Genomic DNA, 22,925 nt, shown 5'->3' on the forward strand with positions numbered 1-22,925 from the left:
CATCAGTAACAGTGTGGTCAACCCACAGACATTCAGCTCACTTCCGTGCTCGATCAGCCGTCTCGGCTCATCTAGGCTGTCCGGTGCATTTTCCTCTGCTGACAATTTTGCATGGCACCTCAGTGAGTTCTCCAGTCTAACTGAGCTCACTTTCTCAGCGAACAGCAACAAGCATGAAGTCGAGCACTACATTACCACCTCTGGCCCTAGCTGTGGCCAAAGCGGAGTTTGAGGTCCTTGAACACCTTGGCATAGTGAACGGGCAGATGTTCAACAACAGTGGGTCCACTCTTCCTTGTGACTTCTCCACAGGCCAGCCCAGGCCTATTGTCCCAGCTAACTGGAGCAAAGTGGTTTTCGATGCCTTACACAGCCTCTCTCACCCGGGTGGCAAAGCTTTGCAGAGGTTGATGGCCGGCAAGTTTGTCTGGCATGGGTTGAAGTAGGATGTTTGGCACTGGGCTAGCATGTGCATCAGCACACCAAGGCCCCTTTAGCCTTTTTACCCATTCCTGAACTGCGGTTAAACATTTGCGATGTTAAAGGATCTGCCCTCCTTATTTACATAGGCACTGTTTTTCAAATTCCTTGTTTTATTTGTAAATTTTACTTAAAATGAAAAAATTATATTTTATTTATAGTATTTGTTATTTATAATATTTATAAGTCTTTTCATATATTGAAATGTAATTGAAAGGGTAATTTGATTTGAAATTCTGTTGTTAACTACATAAAATGTTGCTATAACTACAAGGCTACTTCAGTATGCAGGATATTGCACTGATCATAATGCAGGTTATACATTATGGACTTGGCTTGAGAAAATTTTGTCTAATTTGACCTCTAATTTAATTAATTACCACTGCTTTACATCATGAGGTACTTTAAAAATAAACATCTCATTGAAATGCAATACATGTGAGATTGCATTTAAACACTGATGTGCGGAAAACGTTCCAAAATGAAAATGCATCAACACCACTTTTTCCCTTCAGATACCGATATTTCATGTTCAAGTATCTGCTGAAACCGAGTACCGATACCAACTCTATCTATCTTAACTACTAGATAGGTGCCTATAAATTAAATATAACAATTTTATTTTTAATAATTATATTAAAATAATTTAATAATTATAATATTAAATGGATATATATATATATATATATATATATATATATATATATATATATATATATATATATATATATATATATATCCATAATACAATAACAAGTACAAGTAGCAAGTACAAGTTGCAATAGTTGCATTCTGTCGCCTCTAGATGGCAAAATAAGAACACGACTCCCATACCATAGAAAAGCTACACTTTTGTATTTATTTATTGATATACTGAATATAAAGACATTTTACTGTTTCATTTTGTGTTAATTGCCCTATAAACATAGCATGTGACCTAAGTGTGTATGGGAAAATTGCATGTGTGGCTTATTTCCTTGGATATTATTTCTTTATTTTCAAAGTTTCTCAGAAATCTGAAAGGCTCAGTGAAAAATGCAGTACCAGTAACTATTAATATCCTGAATGTGAAGAAATTTTACTGTGGAATTCTTTTGTAATGACCCTATAAAAATAGCATTCAACATAATAGAATGTGTAGGGAAATTGTGCATTTGGCTTAATTCATTGGACATTAGTTTCAAAGTGTCTCAAAAATCTGAAAGGCCTATTGACGACACAATATAATAACAGACTATTAATTTCCTGACTATGAAAAAAATTTATTGTGGATTTTTTGGAATGGCCCTATAAACATAGCATATGACCTAAGAGTGTGTGAAAATTGCATGTGTAGCTTATTTCCTTTGACATTTTGAAGACATAACGTAACAAAATGTTAATATCCTGAATATGAAGAAATTTATCTGTGGATTTTTTTTTTGTAATGGCCATGTAAACAATGCATTAGACACAAGAGAAAGTGGAGAAATCACTTTATAACTCGCATTTTATTCCAGTCGCAGCATATCAAACCTTTGATTTTTGACCCGACCTTGGACGTAGTCGAGTACTGTAAACTCTCCACCAACTCAAGGCTGAACGAGTCCCTTCAACAGCCAATGAGAACGAAACACAGGAAGTAAACACAGGCGCATGCAGTGGAGCTCTACAGTGGAGGACGGATTAAATGGTAAAACTATGAATAACTACAATATGTTGCATAGTATTACATAGTACAGACCCCAAATAACAAGGATTACCTGCAGGAGAACATATTGCGCAACATAACACGCTGTTACAGCCCTTCCCAGTAAACATTTAGCCGTTGATTCAACGTTGAAATAACGTACTTGACTGTCATCTAATCAACGTTTTTTTAAGGTTGAAAATGAAAGTTGAAAAGACGTCCAAACACAGACGTTGAAAAGACGACTAAAAAGTCACATTAAAGACGTCCTTTTAAAGCCGTTTTTTCAGCGTTGAAATCACGTACCTAAATGTCGTTCAATCAGCTTTTTTTAAGGTTGAAAATGAAAGTTGAAAAGACGTCCAAACACCGACGTTGAAAATTCGACTAACAAAGTCACATTAAAGACGTCCTTTTAAAGCCGTTATTGTTGAAATCACATACCTAAATGTCATTCAATAAACACTGGATTAAAGTTGAAAAGACATCCAAACATTACAAATGTACTTTCAAAGTACAGTAGGTTCCATTAAGAATTTAATGGTTCAGATGGTTTTTAATGGTGTCTACATCTAATAGTTTCCATCATGTAACCAATTAGCACTTAATGTTTCCTAATAGTTTAACCATTATTTCTTTAATAGTTTCCATTATGTAACACTTCTATTAGTATTTAATTGTACCTGTCAGTTCACAATCTTGGTTGGAAAAAACATTACACACTCATAGGTAAAAGCAAAATATTTATAAACATATTTGCAAATTTTTGTAATTAGCCCAAAATATGTGACTCAAATATGGCACACAATTACATGTATAAATGTATTTCAAATATATATGTTTAATGAAAATATTAAAAAAAAAATGTATATTCTGTATTCGATTACACATGTAAATGAAACAAAAATGTACATCCTAAGAAAATGAAGTACAGATTTGAAAAAAGTGCAGAGTGTACAAAAACTTGTCACTGGGTCTGTAAATACAGTACCTTTCAGTGTTATTTTATGTAGTCTTTTGTACTAGTTAATATACTTGGAACCATAAGGGGCTAAAATGTATCATTAACATTAGCTTTATATATACCACCCCAGTGACAAACCAGTTTGTACCCTGTGGTGACTAAAGTGTACCAGAATTATTCACACAAATATTCATAATGACTTTCTATGCTGTTTATTTAGTTGTAAACATGCACAATATAGCTTCAGTTAAAAAACATAAATGTCAATAGAAGTCTATGAAATTGCAAATGTAAATGGAATTATTGAATTTTAATTTTGAGATAAAACTTGCATGTATGAAAGGGAAATTTAAATTCAAAATTTTACTGCCATTTTGCATATTACATTTTCATTTTTATTTTAATACTGATAAGCTTCCATAATCAACAGTGTACAAAACAATTACTTATGTAAAACGGCAAAATAAAAAATATAGCAATTTTTAAATGAATAAAAATCCACCTGAAGAGGAAATACGCAAAACTGACATTTTAATATATACATTAAAATTTACCTTTTTTAAATCTGTTTAACCCAATACATATAATTAATAAAAATATGACAGTGGAATGATAATTATTTCTTGTGTTTTCAGTACACATCTGGCACATACCACATACACTGGTACATATCCACGCACAGGCCAATGTTTTGTTTGAGTTTGGCAAAGGTAAACTTTCTATGCAGGGATTGTGTGCATTGGTTCAGTGGAGGCATGAAAGGTTTACATTGTTTACAGGAGGTTGATCACTCGAGTCACACTCTGCAACTCCGTGTTTAAAATGCATCTCTGGAGAAATGTCATGGTGTTTTCAGGTGTGCAGGGTATTCAGTTTTGAAGTCATGATACATACAGGAGTTTGTGAAGAAGGCCTCATCTACTGTACTATGACAGCAAACCTCAACTCAGCTTTCACCACACTCTGGCTTCCTCTGGAAACACCAGTTTCCCAGTCCTGATCTTTCAGCTGAACTATCAGATATAATGTTGTAGGTTCACCCTACAGAAAAACAGAAATAGACTTGGCATGGCACACTAAGACATAATACTGACTTTCCATTGACTGTGACTATTTCAGTTGATGTGGCAACAGTTTACTTTATCATACTTAATGAGGGGGTCAGAGTTGTAAGTTAAGAAAAACAAGTTTTTTCTTAAAGTCAATGCCTATACATCATGAAGAAAAATGCTTTAATAATGATCCCATACCTATTAACTATTAATTTACATTGGTGCCCCCTTCTGGGGTTTGGTGTGTTCTTACTTTGTGTGTATGGGTTTCCTCTGTGTGCTCCTGGTTTCCTCCCACGATCCAAACATACATTGGCAGGTGGATGGGCTACTCAAAAGTGTCCATTGTGTAAATGTGTGGGTGTGTGGTGCCCTGTGAAGGACTAGTGTCCTGTTTAGGGTGTGTTCCCACCTTGCGCAGAGTGACTCCAGGTAGTATGTAAATATTTTGTTCCAACCACAACCTTGAACTGGACAAGCAGATAATGAATGAATACATGAATGAATGAAAGCACAGAAGCCACACTGATGCAATAATTGTTCAATTATTATTTATGTCAAATAACAACCTGTAAGCTTCTTTGAAATCCTCTGTCATCTCAACGTCAATGTGGAGATGTGTATTTTAGGGAGTACGGCTGTAAATCCGTCGCTGAACTGGTGAATTTTGTTCACTGTTAGAGTATGGATTCCATCAACCTCATCAGACAACTGTAAAAACAAAGCAGAACACAATAGATGAAAGCTTCATTATAATAATCCAATAAATTATATCCATAGTGTTAGGTAGTTAAGACAATAGTGTAGCGCAAATAAGCTAGAATAAGGAAACCATATTAGACAAAAGAATATTAATAATGGTCTTACATAAAAAAAACGAATATAAATCTAGTATTATGTTATAGTATTATAGTATAAATATTATAATAAAATTATAAATATTTTATATAATATTTTCAGAATTATAAAAGATACAATAATACTTATATTATGTTGGTTCCCTTGCCACCAGCACTGGGCATTTGGTGACAATGCTGTTGATGCATCTGTTGACTTGCCTGATAAAATTACCGAAACCTTCAGATCTTTGCAACATTGAAAAGTGGCACATTTTCTACCTTTTGCTTGAGTGACATATGCAAGGTGTGCTGGAGGATGGACAGTATTGACTCAAAACATGCATGCTTTCATTAATAATCAGATCACCGCTTATAAGTTTTAAAATATTATTACTAATTCTAAAATATAATAAAATACATACTTGCATTAGTGTTCCCCACAAGATTCATATTTCACAGTTAAATCTTTGGGAACATGAACATACTTCATGTTAGTTGGATACCTGTATGAGAAAAAAGAATTGTCAGTGTAACAAAAATATTGTATCATATGTAAATGTTTTGGTGCACCTGATAAAATTATATGTATTGATTTTCTAAGTAAAAGTAATAACAGTACATCGATATTTTACGCACAACTTCAGATAAAAGTACCGTTCATTTGATGATTTTCACATATTTGGAAAAGCACAAATGTGGCCTGCGCAAATGGTATTGTATGATTTTACTTTGCAGCCCAGCACTTCTTTTGATATTTGGTTAACCTTCGCATTGTTAGCAAGGTGGCTGGCATGTAACTGCAACCCAGACCTGCTGAAATAAATGCCAAAAACATTACTGTTAATAATGTAATATTACTTAGAATTTTTTTTATACAGAATGGGTTAACTATTATCCTCCTCTACTCCTTTACTTGTCTTTACTGAGATGCTAACCTAGCATAGCTGTTGCTCTTTAAATACTTATACTTTACCAGAATGAGTGAAACTAAAGTTTTATTAAGATTAAATATCACTTACCTCTGAATATACGATGCCTCCATGAATATCAGGAACAGGTGTGGAGATAAGGCACAGCCCTGATGGAGTTCAATACCCACACTGAACAAACTTGACTTACTACCAAGGATGCGAACACAACTCAAACTCTGAGAGTACAAGGACCGTACGGCTCGCTGGAGCGACCCTGGCACCCCATACTCCCGGAGCACCTCCTACAGAATCTCTCGGGGAACACGGTCATATGCCTTCTTCAAATCCACAAAGTATGTGTAGAGTGGAGTAGCAAGTTCCCACACCCCCTCAATCATCTGTGAAAAAGTAGAGTTGGTCCATAGTTCCACGGCCGGACAAATCCACATTGTTCCTCCAAAATCCTAGGTTTGACTATCGGATGGATTCTCCTTTCCAGCACTTTGGCATAGATTTTCCCAGGGAGGCTAAGAAGTGTAATGCCATGATAATTGGTACACATTCTCCAGTCCCCTTTTATAAAAATAGGATCCACCATCCATGTTTGCTAATCCAAAGGCACCGTTCCCAAGGTCCATGCAATATTGTATAGGCGTGTCATCCAAGACATCCCCACAGTATCGAGTGCCTTCAGTAACTCTGATAAATCTCATCCACTCCTGGAGCTTTGCCACTGCGAAGCTTTTTCACCACCTCAGTGATATCAGCCAAGAAAATGGAATCCGACCCCCCAGACATTTTTGGCCCTACCTCCTGCACAGGAGGCATGTCTCTATGGTTAAGGAGTTCCTCAAAGTGCACCTTCCAACGCCCAACAATACGCATAGTCAAATTCAGAATTTTAGCATCCTTGCTGAGCACAGCTTGGACAGTGTCCCCCCTCCCCCTCCTGAGCTGTTGGAGTGTTTTCCAGAACCTTTGAGGCCGCCCTGTTGTCATACTCTATGGCCTCTCCCAACTCCCATGCTCTGGATTTTACTTTAGCTGCAGCCTTTCTCACCTGCCGGTACCCATCTGCAGAATCGGAAGTTCCCTGAGCTAGCCGTGCACGAAAGCCTCCTTCTTCCACTTGACAGCTTCCCTCACCCCCAGTGTCCACCAATGGGTTCTTGGGTTGCTGCCATAACAGGCACCGACAAGTTTTGACCACAGCTACTTGCAACCGCATCCATGATGGAAGTCCGGAACAGGGTTCATTTAGACTCCATTCCCCCTACCTCCTCCAGAACATGTGAGAAGTTCTCTCAGAGGTGGGAGTTGAAATCCATCCGGACAGAGTCTGGAATCGGATCCAACTCACCACCAGATGGTGATTGGTTGACAGCTCGGCCCTTCTCTTTACTTGAATGTCCAAAACTTATGGCCTCAGGTCAGAAGACACGACCACAAAATTGATCACTCACCTTTAGCCCAGGGTGCTCTTGTACCAAGTACACCTATGAGTAATCTTATGTTTGAACATGGTGTTCATTATGGACAGACCATGACTAGCACAGAAGTCCAACAACATCTCACCACTCAGGTTCAGATCAGACAGGTCGTTCCTCCCAATCACTCCTCTCCAGGTATCCCAGTCATTGCCAACGTGAGCATTGAGGTCCCCCAGCAAAAAAATAGGGTGCATATGCACACACAACAGTTTTCTTCTCTGCAAGTGTTGAGGCGACCCTCTCGTTTACTGGGACAAACTCCAGCTGTACAGCCGCCAGCCATGGACTTGTAAGTAAATGGCTCCAGGGGTCCCAGTAAACAAGGAACGTCCCTGGACGTTCAAAAAAGGTCTAAAAGTAGTCTGTCCATCAAGGACATATTTTAAACGTCAGTGGACATCCAAAATGAATTGAAAACATGTCAGTTATTTCAGGACCAATTGACAATGTCGATGGACGTCCGAAATGTGTTGAAAACAAGACCATTATTTCGGGACAATTGACAATGCAATGGACGTCCGAAATGTGTTGAAAACAAGTCCGTTATTTCGGGACCAATTAATAACGTCAATGGACGTCCGAAATGTGTTGAAAACAAGTCAGTTATTCCGGGACCAATTGATAACGTCAGTGGACATCCGAAATGTGTTTTAAACAAGTCAGTTATATTCAGACGAACTGATAACATCAGTGGACGTCCAAAATATGTCTGTTATTTTGGGACAAATTAATATTGTCAGTGGACGTCCGGAATGCGTTTTAAATCAGTTGAGAGAGAGAGAGAGAAAGAGAGAGAGAGAGAGAGAGAGAGACCCTCCCCTTCAGATAACGTTTACTCTGAGTTTGAATACGGCGTCAAAATAAGTTTCAGTGGATGATTTTTCAACGGTTTGTGGAAGCAGGCATTACTAAAACAGCAGAGGAGGCTCGTATATTCAGAGGTAAGTGATATTTAATCTTAATAAAACTTTAGTTTCACTCATTCTGGTAAAGTATAAGTATTTAAAGAGCTCTAGCAAAGCAACAGCTATGCTAGGTTAGCATCTCAGTGAAGACAAGTGAAGGAGTAGAGGAGTATAATAGTTAACCCATTCTGTATAAAAAATTCAAAATAATATTACATTAACAGTAAAACAGTAATGTTTTTGACATTTATTTCAGCAGGTCTGGGTTGCAGTTACATGCAAGCCACATTGCTAACAATGCGAATGTTAACCAAATATCAAAAGAAGTGATGGGCTGGAAAGTAAAATCATACAATACCAATTACCAATTACCATCAGTAATTTTATCTGAAGTTGTGTGTAAAATATCGATGTATTGTACTCTGTTATTAATTTACTTACAAAATCAATACATATAATTTTATCAGGTGCACCAAAACATTTACATATGATACAACATTTTGTTGGACTGAAAATTTTTTTTCCCACACAGGTATCCAACTAACTTGGAGTATGTTCATGTTACCAAAGGTTTAACTGTGAAATATGAATGTTGTGGGGAACACTAATGCAAGTATGTATTTTATTATATTGTAGAATTAGTAATAATATTTTAAAACTTATAAGTTGTGATCGTATTATATGTTTTGAGTCAATACTGTCCATCCTCCAGCACACATTGCATATGTCACTCAAGCAAAAGCTAGAAAATGTGCCACTTTTCATTGTTGCAGAGATCTGAAGGTTTCGGTAATTTTATCAGGCAAGGAAGTCAACAGATGCATCAACAGCATTGTCAACAAATGCACGGTGGGTAGCAAGTGAACCAACATCATATATGTATTATTGTGTCTTTTATAATTCTGAAAATATTATGTATAATATGTATAATATTATTATAATATTTATAATATAATACTAGATTTATATTAGTGTTTTACTCTAAGAAAATTATTAATATTCTATTATATTAATATTTGTCTAATATCATTTCCTTATTCAAGTTTATTTGCGCTACACTATTGTCTTTATTGATATAATTTATTGGATTATTATAATGAAGCTTTCATCTATTGTGTTCTGCTTTGTTTTTACAGTTGTCTGATGAGGTTGATGGAATCCATACTCTAACAGTGAACAAAATTCACCAGTTCAGCAATGGATTTACAGCTGTACTCCCTAAAATAAACATCGCCACACTGACGTTGAGATGAGAGAGGACTTCATTCAAAGAAGCTTACAGGTTTGATTTAAACATTTGACCTAAATAATAATTAACAATTATTGCACCAATGTGGCTTCTGTGCTTTCATTCATTCATGTATTCATCCATTGCCTGCTTGTCCAGTTCAAGGTTGTGGTGGGTACAAAATATTTACATACTACCTGGAGTCACTCTGCGCAAGGTGAGAACACACCCTAGACAGGGCACTAGTCCTTCACAGGGCACCACACACCCACACATTCACTCACGCACTCACACAATGGACACTTTTGAGTTGCCAATCCACCTGCCAATGTGTGTTTGGATCATGGGAGGAAACCAGGAGCACACAGAGGAAACCCATACAGACACAGTAAGAAAACACCAAACCCCAGAATGGGGCACCAATGTAAATTAATAGTTAATAGGTATGGGATCATTATTAAAACATTTTTCTTCATGATGTATAGGCATTGACTTAAACTTGTTTTTCTTGACTTACAACTCTGACCACCCTCATTAAGTATGATAAAGTAAACTGTTGCCACATCAACTGAAATAGTCACAGTCAACGGAAGGTCAGTATTATGTCTTAGTGTGTCATGCCCAGTCTATTTCTGTTTTTCTGTAGGGTGAACCTACAACATTATATCTGATAATTCACCTGAAAGATCAGGACTGGGAAACTGGTATTTCCAGAGGAAGCCATAGTGTGGTGAAAGCTGAGTTGAGGTTTGCTGTCATACTGCAGTAGATGAGGTCTTCTTCACAAACTCCTGTATGTATCACAACTTCAAAACTGAATACCCTGCACACCTGAAAACATCATGACATTTCTCCAGAGATGCATTTTAACCATGGAGTTGCAGAGTGTGACTAGAGTGATTAACCTCCTGTACTAAACTTTTCATGCCTCCACTGAACCAATGCACACAATTTCTGCATAGAAAGTTTACATTTGCCAAACTCAAACAACACATTAGCCTGTGCGTGGACATGTACAGTATAACCTGTGGTATATGACTGCCAGTACACTATTTTCAAGTTTCATTCTAACAGAAGATGTGTACTGAAAACACAAGCAATAATTATCCTTCCACTGTCATATATTTATTAATTAAATGTATTGGGTTAAACAGATAAAAAAAAAGGTACAATTTAATGTATATATTAAAATGTCTGTTTTGCATATTTCCTCTTCAGGTGGATTTTTATTCATATAAAATTGCTATATTTTGGATTTTGCCTTTTTACATAAGTAATTGTTTTGTATACTGTTGATTATGGAAGCTTATCAGTATTAAAATAAAAATTAAAATGTAATATAGGCAAAATGGCAATAAAATTCTAAGTTTGAATTTAAATTTCCCTTTCGTACATGAAAGTTTTATCTCAAAATTACAATTCAATAATTCCATTTACATTTGCAATTTCATAGACTTCTATTGACATTTATTTTTTTAAATGAATCTATATTGTGCATGTTTACAACTAAATAAACAGCATAGAAAGTCATTATGAATATTTGTGTTAATAATTCTGGTACACTTTAGTCACCACAGGGTACAAAATGGTTTGTCACTGGGGTGGTATATATGAAGCTAATGTTAATGATACATTTTAGCCCCTTATGGTTCCAAGTATATTAACTAGTACAAAAACATGACACTGAAAGGTACTGTATTGTACCTAAAAGAGGTACAGCCCCAGTGACAAGCTTTTGTACACTCTATACTTTGTACTTTGTTCTGTACTTCATTTTCTTAGTATGCAAATTTTTGTTTCATTTACATGTGTAATCGAATACAGAATATTCTTTTTTTTATATTTTCATTATATATATATATATATATATATATATATATATATATAATAAAAATTCTTTATTATATTATTATTATTTTTATATATTATTATTTATTTATTTTTAAATACATTTATACATGTATGCCATGTTTGAGTCACATATTTTGGACTAATAACAAAAATTTGCCAATATGTTTATAAATATTTTGCTTTTACCTATGGGTGTAATTTTTTTTCCAACCGGGATTGTGAATTGACAGGTACAATTAAATACTAATAGAAGTGTTACATAATGGAAACTATTAAAAGAAATAATGACTAAACTATTAGGAACCATTAAGTGCTAATGGGATACATGATGCAAACTATTAGATGTAGACACCATTAAAGTCCAGTCTGAACCATTAAATTCTTAATGGAACCTACTGTACTTTGAAAGTACATTTGTAATGTGACTCTGTTACTCCTCTTTTCAAAGTTTGTTTGGATGTCTTTTCAACTTTAATTGTTTATTGAATGACATGTAGGTACGTGATTTCACTGTTGAAATAACGCTTTAAAAGACTGACTTTAATGTGACTTTGTTAGATGTCTTTTTAACTTTCATTTTCAACCTTAGAAAAATGCTGATTGAACGACATTTAGGTACGTGATTTCAACGTTGAAATAACGGCTTTAAAAGGATATCTTTAATGTGACTTTTTAGTCGTCTTTTCAACGTCTGTGTTTGGACGTCTTTTCAACTTTCATTTTCAACCTTAAAAAAACGCTGATTGAACGACATTTAGGTATGTGATTTCAACGTTGAAATAACGGCTTTAAAAGGACGTCTTTAATGTGACTTTTTAAGTCGTCTTTTCAACGTCTTTGTTTGGACGTCTTTTCAACTTTCATTTTCAACCTTAAGAAAACGTTGATTAGACGACTGTCAAGTACGTTATTTTAACGTTGAATCAACGGCTAAATGTTTACTGGGGTAGGTCTCGGTAACCCTCTCCCGGGAAGGGTACACTGAGTTTTAATGGTTGTACTCATAGGGATGCTTTTGGATCGTGTTTGTCTGGATCTTCACTCCAGACCTGTTCGCCATGGGAGACTCTACTGGGAGCTTACAGCTCCCGACGACATAGCCCTGGAGATCATGAGACCACACAAGCCCTTTCGCCACGACAAGGCCCTGATCCAGGAAGGGTTAACTAATTTATGAATTCATAAAATACATTAAATCAATGCAATGGATATTTAGCCATCATGATGTCAATTAGCCATTTGGATAAATCTATCACATTAACATTATGAAATAATGATGTTGATTAATTTGTATTGTCCCAGTTACTGAAATAATAAAAATAATTAACAAATAACAAAAGCAATTAAATGTATGGATTGAAATTTACATTGTCCTATTGCAGTGATTACTTTTCAATTTGGCTCTAATTCCTCTCCATATCATTTAAGGATTCAGATGACCATACCTTCCCTTTATCTGCATGGTACTCATTGTCTTCAGTGCTGAGGAGCTTGGCCAAACCAAAATCAGTGATCTTCACATGATTGTGTGTCTTCACCAGCACATTCCTGGCCGCTAAGTCACAATGGACGATGTGATGCTCCTCTAAGTAATTCATTCCCTGTAAAGATAAAAACAATGCAGCAGTGAAAGTGCCATTAAGAGGAATTTGCTGAAATTATGTATTAAATCTGTTGAGGCATCTGTCACAAAGAATTGCTGAATTATATGTTTATTGTAGAAGTACGTACATTTTTCAGTTGTAAGATGCATGTTTTAAATGAATATACAATATATGTATATTGGCTCTATATGCATTTAAAAGACAAATGTGAACTTGTTTGTGATTAGAATGTGTTCAAATGTGTGCATAGTTCTGCCTACATCTTCCAGTACTGCTACTAAGAATTGCTCTGGAAAATTAGGCCTGTTCTGTATCCTGACAAAGCTACATCTTAAAAGGTCAAGTGCAAGGTTGTGCTTGGATGTCTTGATAAGATGATGATCTGAACACAATTATCAGATTACAGAGATCCAATGTTAAATGTTTATAAGGCCTTGGTGTTTTCTCCGCTCACAGTTCTTAGTCATGGAAGATCCAGTGTATATCACGAGTTCACATATTCTCTGCAATATTTCACACAGCGTTAGCCATTTCAAAAGAATGTTGCAATTTCCATCGGGATCAATAAAGTCATGTCTTATGTCATGTTAAATATTGTGTAAGGTACACAGTAAAACATTGTGAGTGAATACATTTTTCAGTGGATGATAGATATACTGTGATAGGAAATTCAGGTAGACGTGTCTCTGGCTGACATATCAATGAGAATTTTTAATCAGCTTCTATTATATGGAGTGAATTTTGTGTCAAAAGTTCTACAAAAGCAAATATAAATCTGCAAGCAAACTTCCTAGAATTAAGAGCATGTTGTGGATGCAAAACAGAAAAAAATATATCAAAACTATATTTTTAAAAGATACCTGGTTACCTTATTACTCTTTGCAGTTATTTGATACTTATTTTTGTTTGCATTTTGCCCTGCCGGAAAGTTTGTGAACGAATTTTGAATTTGGCTTGTCACATATTGCTAAATCATTGCCACCTTAACTTATATACTGCTTAATCGTACGAGGTTAAATTTGTAGAACAATGAATCCAATACTATTTTTATAATACCAGCTTAAAAAGACTGGCAATATATATTTTATAATAAATTCCACATTAAAAAAAAGGCCCATTTTATTTCCACTTGAAATAAATGACCACTTACAACAAACCTTAAATCCATAAAAAGACTGCCAATATATTTGAAACACAACATTTAAAAAATTCCACGTAAAAAAAATGCTATTTTTATTTAGACTTCCACATTAAATAAATGATCACAGTCCTTAAAATCTTAAATACTTTTCCTATATATTGACCATTAGATATATTGAACACCACTTTAAATAAATTCCACCTTAGAAAACATCAGTCATTTTATTTAAACATTCACCTTAAGTTTGATGACCACTTAAAAAAAAAAAAACAAACAAACAAAAAAAAAAACACGACATTAAAAAGCCATTTTATTTAGACTTCCACCTTAAGTAAATGACCACATCAGATAAACAGACACCTTACAAAACCCTACCATCTTAAGAAGTCTCCCATTATATTTAGACTACCACTATCAATAAACTGCTGCTGGAATTTCACGTTCCACATTAAAAATCCAATCACATTTATCCGGGGACGCCTTAAGTCAATGCTTTATGCTGTTATTCCTGTGTATTAGGCTATCTATGCATTGTCTGTTGGTGCTTTTCCACCACATAAGTCCGGCTCTACTCTACTCGACTCAACTCGCTTTTCACTAACACAGCACCCCCATGAAATGGAGCAAGTGGCTTTTGAAAACCACAATGGCGGCAGTAAATTTAGCCGTTTACTCATCTTATATCCGCGTGTTTTTTTTTTTGTGTTGTTTTTCACAGATCAGTTTTCTTGTTGCAAGTTCGGCTTTCACTGGAAATGTTCGTTGCCCATCAGCCCAAGGAGCATTTAAACCTCTTCAAAACATCCATCCATTATCTGTAACCGCTTATCCAATTTAGGGTCGCGGGGGGTCCAGAGCCTACCTGGAATCATCGGGCGCAAGGCGGGAATACACCCTGGAGGGGACGCCAGTCCTTCACAGGGCAACACAGACACACACACATTCACACTTTTGAGTCACCAATCCACCTGCAACGTGTGTTTTTGGACTGTGGGAGGAAACTGGAGCACCCGGAGGAAACCCACGCGGACGCGGGGAGAACACACCAACTCCTCACAGACAGTCACCCGGAGCGGGAATCGAACCCAGGCCCCTGGAGCTGTGTGACTGCGACACTACCCGCTGCGCCACCGTGCCGCCCCTCTTCAAAACACCTCAAAACATTGTCTCTCTGGCCAGTCAGCACTCTGTAGGGTTTACACATCACAGTTTATTAACAACTGGACACGGTTGGAACTTGCCATTAGCAGGGAGATTTTGTCAGTGGAAAAGCATAAGAACCGAGCCAAGTCTAGCTGAGTCCTGTGAGAGTGTCAGTGTTCCCGAAAGTTCAGCCGTTTAATGAAGTTTCTAGGTGAAAACTTCATCCATCTAGCCTTCCCCTTTCAAGTGAATGGAGGGATATTGAAGGAGGAATAAAATAAGTTGGCTGAGTTTGATCAGTCTGAAACTTGACATGATGGGTCCCAGTGTGCCCAGGTCTCAATATCTGAAATCTTGTGGTCATAGCTTGAAAATTAACAGAGTTTCAGCAGGTTAAAATGTTGGCCAGTGTATTCCTACTTATTAAAAAAAGTATGAAACAAGTAAAGGGAGCTGTATAGCGCAGTCAGTGATAATTATTATTTTATTTATAATTAATTATTTAATTCATTTTGCTGAGGCTCCATGTTTGGGAGACATTAAGTAATATGTAGTGTCTTTACCTATCCACTCTATGTTTGGACAAGTAGGTCATCATGTTCAATGACTTTGCATATTATACGGCAGAATTAGCTAGAATTAATTAGTATTAATGGGTGGCACGGTGGCGCAGCAGGTAGTGTCGCAGTCACACAGCTCGAGGGGCCTGGAGGTTGTGGGTTCGATTCCCGCTCCGGGTGACTGTCTGTGAGGAGTTGGTGTGTTCTCCCCGTGTCCGCGTGGGTTTCCTCCGGGTGCTCCGGTTTCCTCCCAAAAACACAGTCCAAAAACACACGTTGCAGGTGGATTGGCGACTCGAAAGTGTCCGTAGGTGTGTGTGTGTGTGTGTGTCTGTGTTGCCCTGTGAAGGACTGGCATCCCCTCCAGGGTGTATTCCCGCCTTGCGCCTGATGATTCCAGGTAGGCTCTGGACCCCCGCGACCCTAAATTGGATAAGCTGTTATAGATAATGGATGGATAATTAGTATTAATGAATTATGATCATTGACCGGCCGTAGGTTCTTGGCTCCAAATCTGAACTAAAAGTAATTATTCCGCACAAGAAGAGTGCACACACACAAATAACCAGGGACTGGTTTTATCACACATCTGGTTTATTAAGTGTAATATCAAATAATGAATATTGATTATACATTCATATAATGAAATGGATTACAGCGATACATGCGGGAACAGGGAGATTAAAATATGAGGGAATTTCTCTATGATAATTACCCTAAATTTGAAAAGGGTTATAGTATATCCCAGCAAAGCATTCAGCACTAACTTCCTGAGCTGTGAAAGAAATGAAACCATGTGACCTTATGTATCCGTGGAGAGGAGTGGCATGCAGGGTTTCCGGCGCGGGTCTTTCTGGAGCAGTGTAGACACAGGCCTTGCAGCATTGCAGCAGCGGCTGTTCCTCTTCTCCCATTTCCTTTTGGTAAGAGGCAATGTCTTCCATACGGTGACCACTCCATCGGAGCTGGTGGCATTCTGAAGTTCTCTGTGGGGATTCTCCGTCATCGCTGATCTGCCTCTTGGTGAGAGGCACATCTATGCAGGTCTCTTCTGGGCTTTTGCTCAGAAGATCATTTTGAGGGAGCATGTGGCCTTCTTCTTCGTTGCTGATCCTGAAGCTCTTGTCACCACTTTGAGGGTCTGAAGTCTCTTTCATGCTCTGGGCATGGCATTGAACTTTGCTGGATTTAAACTATAGCTTTTTCTACTAGAAATAAAAATAAAACTTCAGGTTGGAATTTCTTGGCTGGAAGCAGATTCTCCTTCCTTCCACCCCTTCTCTTTTCTTCTCTCTCTACACTTTCTTTCTATGTTCTGGCCTGGACCCTGCTTGAAGAGCCTAAGCTTGTTTTTAGGAGAGAGCCATAAGAGAGATCTGGAGAGCTTATGAAGAAGCTTGAAGAGAGCTGAAGAGCGTTCTGAAGAGCTGAGCTCTTGAGGGAGCTGGAGCTCTCCCTTAACTGAGAATTCTCCTTGAACTCTTACTGACTCTAACTGAACTCAACTGACTTTTTTGCACCACTGGGTTTTAACCAGATTTTAGGAAACCCGCCCTAAAGGCCTGATTTGAGCATCTTGCTCCTGATTGGATGTGTCCTGTACCCACTTTATGTCACTTGACAAGACAAACACTTCAGGACAGTTCCTGTTGAATGAATATCCAAGAATTCTGAATCATGCTTTTGCAATATAAAAGATTATATTTTAACACAAAGTAATATCATTCAGACAAATCCATGTTTTACATAATCTTTAACCAAATAACACACAGAGTGCATGTCTACCTTGGTTCTGCATAAATTCATATAAAAAGGTGATTTAAAACACATGTAAATTAATTCCACCCGTTTTGATTTTCTAAATGGAATTAAATTCACACAGTGTTACACATATGTAACTTTAAACTGTTTTAAACCAATGGAAATTAAGGTTTAATTCTATAGTTTGTTGAAGTTCTTAATTAAGCAGTTTTACAGAGAGCATAAACTGATCCTTGGAGTGTCTCTGCTAATCACCAAAGACTTCTCTCTTGACTCTATGAGACCTTGGGTTATAAACCATCCCCGTAGTGTGGTTTATGATCCTTCTCTGCTTGAATATCTCAAATTCCGACCTGGGCTGTGTGAAGAGGCAAGGTCTCTGAATTTTGCCATATAGATTTTTAGTATTAAAAAAAGTCAAAATTCGTTTATTAAATTAATGCACATTCATAGTGTACTGCAGCTGTGAAAGTGGTGTTAAATATTTATATAATTTATAAATCCTTCTGCCAAATTATAGTTCCTTAACAAGTAGCTTGTTGATGCGTCACAGTAACAAACTCTAAACTTACTTCTGCCCAAAAGTGTTTTTATTTAGCCTGGTGTGCTTGGTCGAGCTGCAACTATCTCAAATTTCCATAAATTCCCTTTGTAGTGCACCATAAGTAGTGAGGCCAAACCATGTATTAAACTCATATAATATCCATATTTAACCCTGGCTGCATGACTTAATTTAAAACATTTTGCGCTCAGTTTTAAACCTACAGTTCTGAATTGTATTGTGCCCTATGTATGGAATGGGGAATGATTCGAGTGTGCTAAAAGCTCCTCACAAACAATGAAAACAGGATCATTACAGCAACTGCGTCTCTGTTGCTAGAGAAATAGGATTGCATATTATGATAGTGATTTGTATATTATTGTGTTGTATTCATATAGCCTATCTTTGAAGATTTTTTTGTGAACATGGAGGCTGGTTCATGGAAGGCGTTCTGCCTTCCGACATTTCTGGTTTTGGATTTGAAAAACAGAAACATTTTTCCATGGTGTTTCTGTTTGCAAGACAAAGCCTTACTTTAACTGGCGCAATCTCATACATGATTTTTGAGTTAAAACTATCCAGCAGAGCATCAACAAAGTCAGATTGTTCATATGGTTTAGTTTACATTAATGCTCATGAAAAGAGTAGTTGTGCGGTCTTTTATAATCCTTTTCTTGACACAAACCCATTTGCCTGAGATATCTAGTAAGGCCCAGATATCAAAGAACAGTGATCTGTCAAAGCGACATTCTTCACAGAGGGTGATATGTTGAGATTATTTGAGATAACTATATCCAGAGTGTGACCATGACAGTGTGTACTCCCTGTAACATGCTGTGAAAGACCAAAAGATTCCAATATGGCATGTTGTTCCTAGGCAAAACTACTATCCTTGGGATTGTCTCTATGCATTAAAATTACCAGCAATAACAAAATGGCTAGCTGACACATCTGGAACTTTCTGTGTTTTTTTTCACTGCATTTGTGATTCTCATCTCATAACTGCATCTGTGAGTGAGACCGATACTCTGGTCTGGTTCTGTAAAAATGAGACATTTTTCAAGATTCTTATGCTGTAGACTGTTGGAACTGATTCCTGATTCCTAGAACTTTCCCACTTCTTTAAAAAGCAAAGCTGAGCTGAATGGCAAGGAAGTAAAAGTATAATTGGTACATGATTTTTTTAAGTATTAATATCATTATATACTCTAAAAGTACACTGAAGACATTTTATTGGTGTGAAATACAAGCTGAACATTGTTTACGGGTGAACAATGTAAAGAAAGCTGCAGCGTAAAAATATTTGTTACCCACGGCTGAGCAGAGTGTTACACTGGTTGTGGAAAAACCTAACCCTAACCCTAACCCCAGCAAGTTTATAATGCTCCTCAACCAGAGTGTTTGACCAGAACTAATTGTTTTTTGTTTTTTTGTTTTTTTTGTGTGTGTGTGTATGGCCGAAATTGTTGGCACCCCTAAAATTATTTTAGAAAATGGAAGCATTTCTCCCAGAAAATGATTGCAATTACACATGTTTTGTTATACATGTGTATTTCCTTTTTTCCTTTGTGTGTATTGGAACAACACAAAAAAAAAAAAAAACGGGAAAAAAGCCAAAATTTCAGGCAAATCTCCAAAAATGGGCAGAACAAAATTATCAGCACTTTCAACTTAATACTTGATTGCACACCCTTTGGATAAATTAACTGGAATCAATAGCTTTTTATAACAATCAACAAGATCCTTACACCTCTCAAATGGAATTATGATGGACCACTCTTCTTTTGCAAACTGCACCTTTTTCACTGAGATACAAACTGTTTTGTAATCGCAATTATTTATCATTTACACACTTACCTTGGCAATCTGCACACACCAGTTGAGCAAATTCCTTGAGCCAATATTGCTTCTATGTTCTCTGACATAATCCAGCAGACAGCCCATAGGCAAAATCTGGGTTATGAGCTGTACTGTTGATGTCAGACATATTCCCAACAGACGACACACATGTGGATGTTCAACACTGGCCATAGCATTGGCCTCCTATAAGGGTTAAAATAAATAAATAAATAAATAAATAAATAAATATAGTGCCTGTAATGCACTGTAATTTTATACTTATTAATTTTATTTAAATATAATTGCAAATGTTTGATGTTATTAGAAAAGCACCAACTTTCAAGATATCTTTATGATGTTTAGGAGAAATCACTTCTCTCAGAACTTTAATAGCCACAGGAATTTTCACATCCTCCCCTTCTGGGATCCACAAACCCTGAATGAAAAAAAAGGCTTTAAATCAGTCACAAAATATAAAGTTAACTAACTGTTTATATATGCTGCAAAGGATAGGACAATTCTGGAGGTAGCATACGACATAAAACTGCACAGCATTACATATTTTCAACAGGATAACTGACATATCTGAGGTTTACTGCTATTCATTTATTTACCTTAAAGACAACGCCAAATGTCCCAGACCCAAGAAATTTGATTTTTTTTAAGTCTGTCTCATTGAAGATATGAAGGAGGGCCTGGTTTGGTGCCTCACCACTTGGAGTCAAAGGTTCCACCAACTGCAGTGACAGAGAACATGGCAAACAATCACAAATGTGCTTGAATTGGCTGAAATTAATTGATCATTGTTTGGCACCTGATTTCACAACTACTAGGGCAAGCTGTGTTCTTTCATGTCAGAGATTAAATACTAGTACCCCCCCACCCCACCCCAACTTAATTACATCAATGTGACCTATTAATTATGAATACCATATTTCAATACAAAATTTGTTAGCTAATAAAGACGTTTGTTCCACAATTATCTAAATGGCTGCTTAAATTTCATAGTATCAGAATTATATTTGTCAGCTCTTTACTACTTAAATTCTCTACAGTGATCATTAGTCTGCAGTTTTTTACAGTTAGTAAATCAAACAGCACTGTTTATAAACAACCCAACTACAGTCTTAAAATATTAGACTTCTAGGTGTGCCCTGATTAAAACTTCGGCTTAACAGATATTTTATAACTAATTTGAATATTACGAATTTCACCTTAATGAAATTTACCCTCCATCTGGACTAATCAGACCTACATTAAATCAGATTAGGTGTGCTTGTACTATATTTATTAGTAGAACATGTTTTTGCACTCACAGTAAACCAGGAGAAATGATGAGAAATTTTATTGTGAATGTCAAATGAATTACATCATTCCAGCTAACAATCCATGACAATTAATTTGTAAGGTAACAAAGTAAATAAGATTAAAAATTCATATCAACATGATATTTGTTCAGTGTTAATAATCATATATCATGAAAAAAATTTTTTATGCTTTAAAAGTTTTAAAAAAGTTTTATATTCTCAAAAAAAATATATATGTTTAAAATAATATACAGGGGTTTTAAAGTCTAGCTGTGTTCCCTAGAGGTACATTACAATTTCTTCTAGATGAAGAGGTGAATATTTGAAAGATTTCATTATAGAACTGTGTAAAATATAAGAACATAAAATAACACCTGGAGGTGAAATGGGCCATAGGAAATCAACACAATTTTAAAATCTACCATTAGAATAAGATACAAATATTCTCCCTAATTAAATGTACAATAATGTACCTTTGAGGGTACCACCACAGTGAAAGTTTTTTGACAGTGTACTGTAGGTTTTATATTTGCCCCAATCTTATGGGAAATCTGAATAATAATATTGATACATCATTATTATTATTGTTAATTAGGCTGCAGTCCATGTGGATGCAACTAATAACTCAGTAAACCATAAGGGCTCATGAGAAATGTATAATTTTAATGTCAACTCTGTTACAACATGATTTGCAAAGGTGGTACTGTTTTAAATATGTAAATTGCTTGAATGGGAATGGTTGGTGATATTAACTTCCTGTTTGTGGCACATTAGTATATGGGATGGGGGAAACTTTTCAAGATGGGTGGTGACCATGGTGGCAATTTTGAAGTCGAACATTTTGGATCCAACTTTTGTTTTTTTTAATGGGAAGAGGGTCATGTGACACATCAAACTTATTGGGAATTTCACAAGAAAAACAATGGTTTGAATGTAACTTTATTCTTTCATGAGTCATTTACAAGTTTCTGACCACTTATAAAATGTGTTCAAAGTGTTGCCCATTGTGTTGGATTGTCAATGCAACACTCTTCTCTCACTGTTCACACACTGACAGCAACACCGCAGGATAAATGCTAGCACAGGCTTCCAGTATCCGTAGTTTCAGGTGCTGCACATCTCGTATCTTCACAGCATAGACAATTGCTTTAGATGACCCCAAAGATAAAAGTCTAATGGGGTCAGACCAGGAGACCTTGGGGGCCATTCAACTGGCCCACAACGACCAATCCACTTTCTAGGAAACTGTTCATCTAGGAATGCCCTGACCTGACACCCATAATGTGGTGGTGCACATCTTGCTGGAAAAACTCAGGGAACGTGCCAGCTTCAGTGCATAAATAGGAAAATACTTCACCATGTAGCAATTTCGCATATCCAGTGGCATTGATGAAGAAAGGCCCCACTATCTTTGTACCCCATATACCGCACCACACCATCAAGATGTGCAGCACCTGTAACTACGGATACTGGAAGCCTGTGCTAGCATTTCTCCTGTGGTGCTGCTTCTCAGTGTGTGAAGAGTGGGAGAAGAGGGTTGCATTGACAATCCAACACAATGGGCAGAACACATTTTTTATTGCAATAATTCCAAGCACACCATTGTTTTTCTTGTGAAATTACCAATAAGTTTAATGTGT

At 36.5% G+C, this 22,925-nt stretch overlaps 1 protein-coding gene and 1 long non-coding RNA gene across 5 annotated transcripts in view; both read right to left on the reverse strand.

Moving 5' to 3' along the window:
• LOC136709111 (epidermal growth factor receptor-like) overlaps nt 1-22,925 on the reverse strand; it is a 159,778-nt gene that overhangs the window by 18,229 nt on the left and 118,624 nt on the right. For 3 of the 4 annotated variants that reach the window (XM_066684142.1, XM_066684141.1, XM_066684143.1), the window contains 4 exons: nt 20,593-20,715; nt 20,316-20,414; nt 19,997-20,182; nt 12,835-12,990 (listed from right to left, as the gene is read on the reverse strand). In XM_066684142.1, the coding sequence (XP_066540239.1) occupies nt 12,835-12,990; nt 19,997-20,182; nt 20,316-20,414; nt 20,593-20,715 (564 nt within the window). Of the gene's footprint in view, nt 1-12,834; nt 12,991-19,996; nt 20,183-20,315; nt 20,415-20,592; nt 20,716-22,925 lie in introns of those variants that run through there. The other variant, XR_010804439.1, reaches the window with a different exon arrangement.
• On the reverse strand, nt 3,034-4,868 carry LOC136707975 (uncharacterized). Its single transcript, XR_010804302.1, has 3 exons — nt 4,735-4,868; nt 4,578-4,635; nt 3,034-4,154 (listed from the first exon to the last, which is right to left on the reverse strand). It is a non-coding gene; the product is annotated as an uncharacterized lncRNA (long non-coding RNA).

Source organism: Hoplias malabaricus, chromosome 10, assembly GCF_029633855.1.
Source record: "Hoplias malabaricus isolate fHopMal1 chromosome 10, fHopMal1.hap1, whole genome shotgun sequence".
Lineage (NCBI taxonomy): Eukaryota > Metazoa > Chordata > Actinopteri > Characiformes > Erythrinidae > Hoplias > Hoplias malabaricus.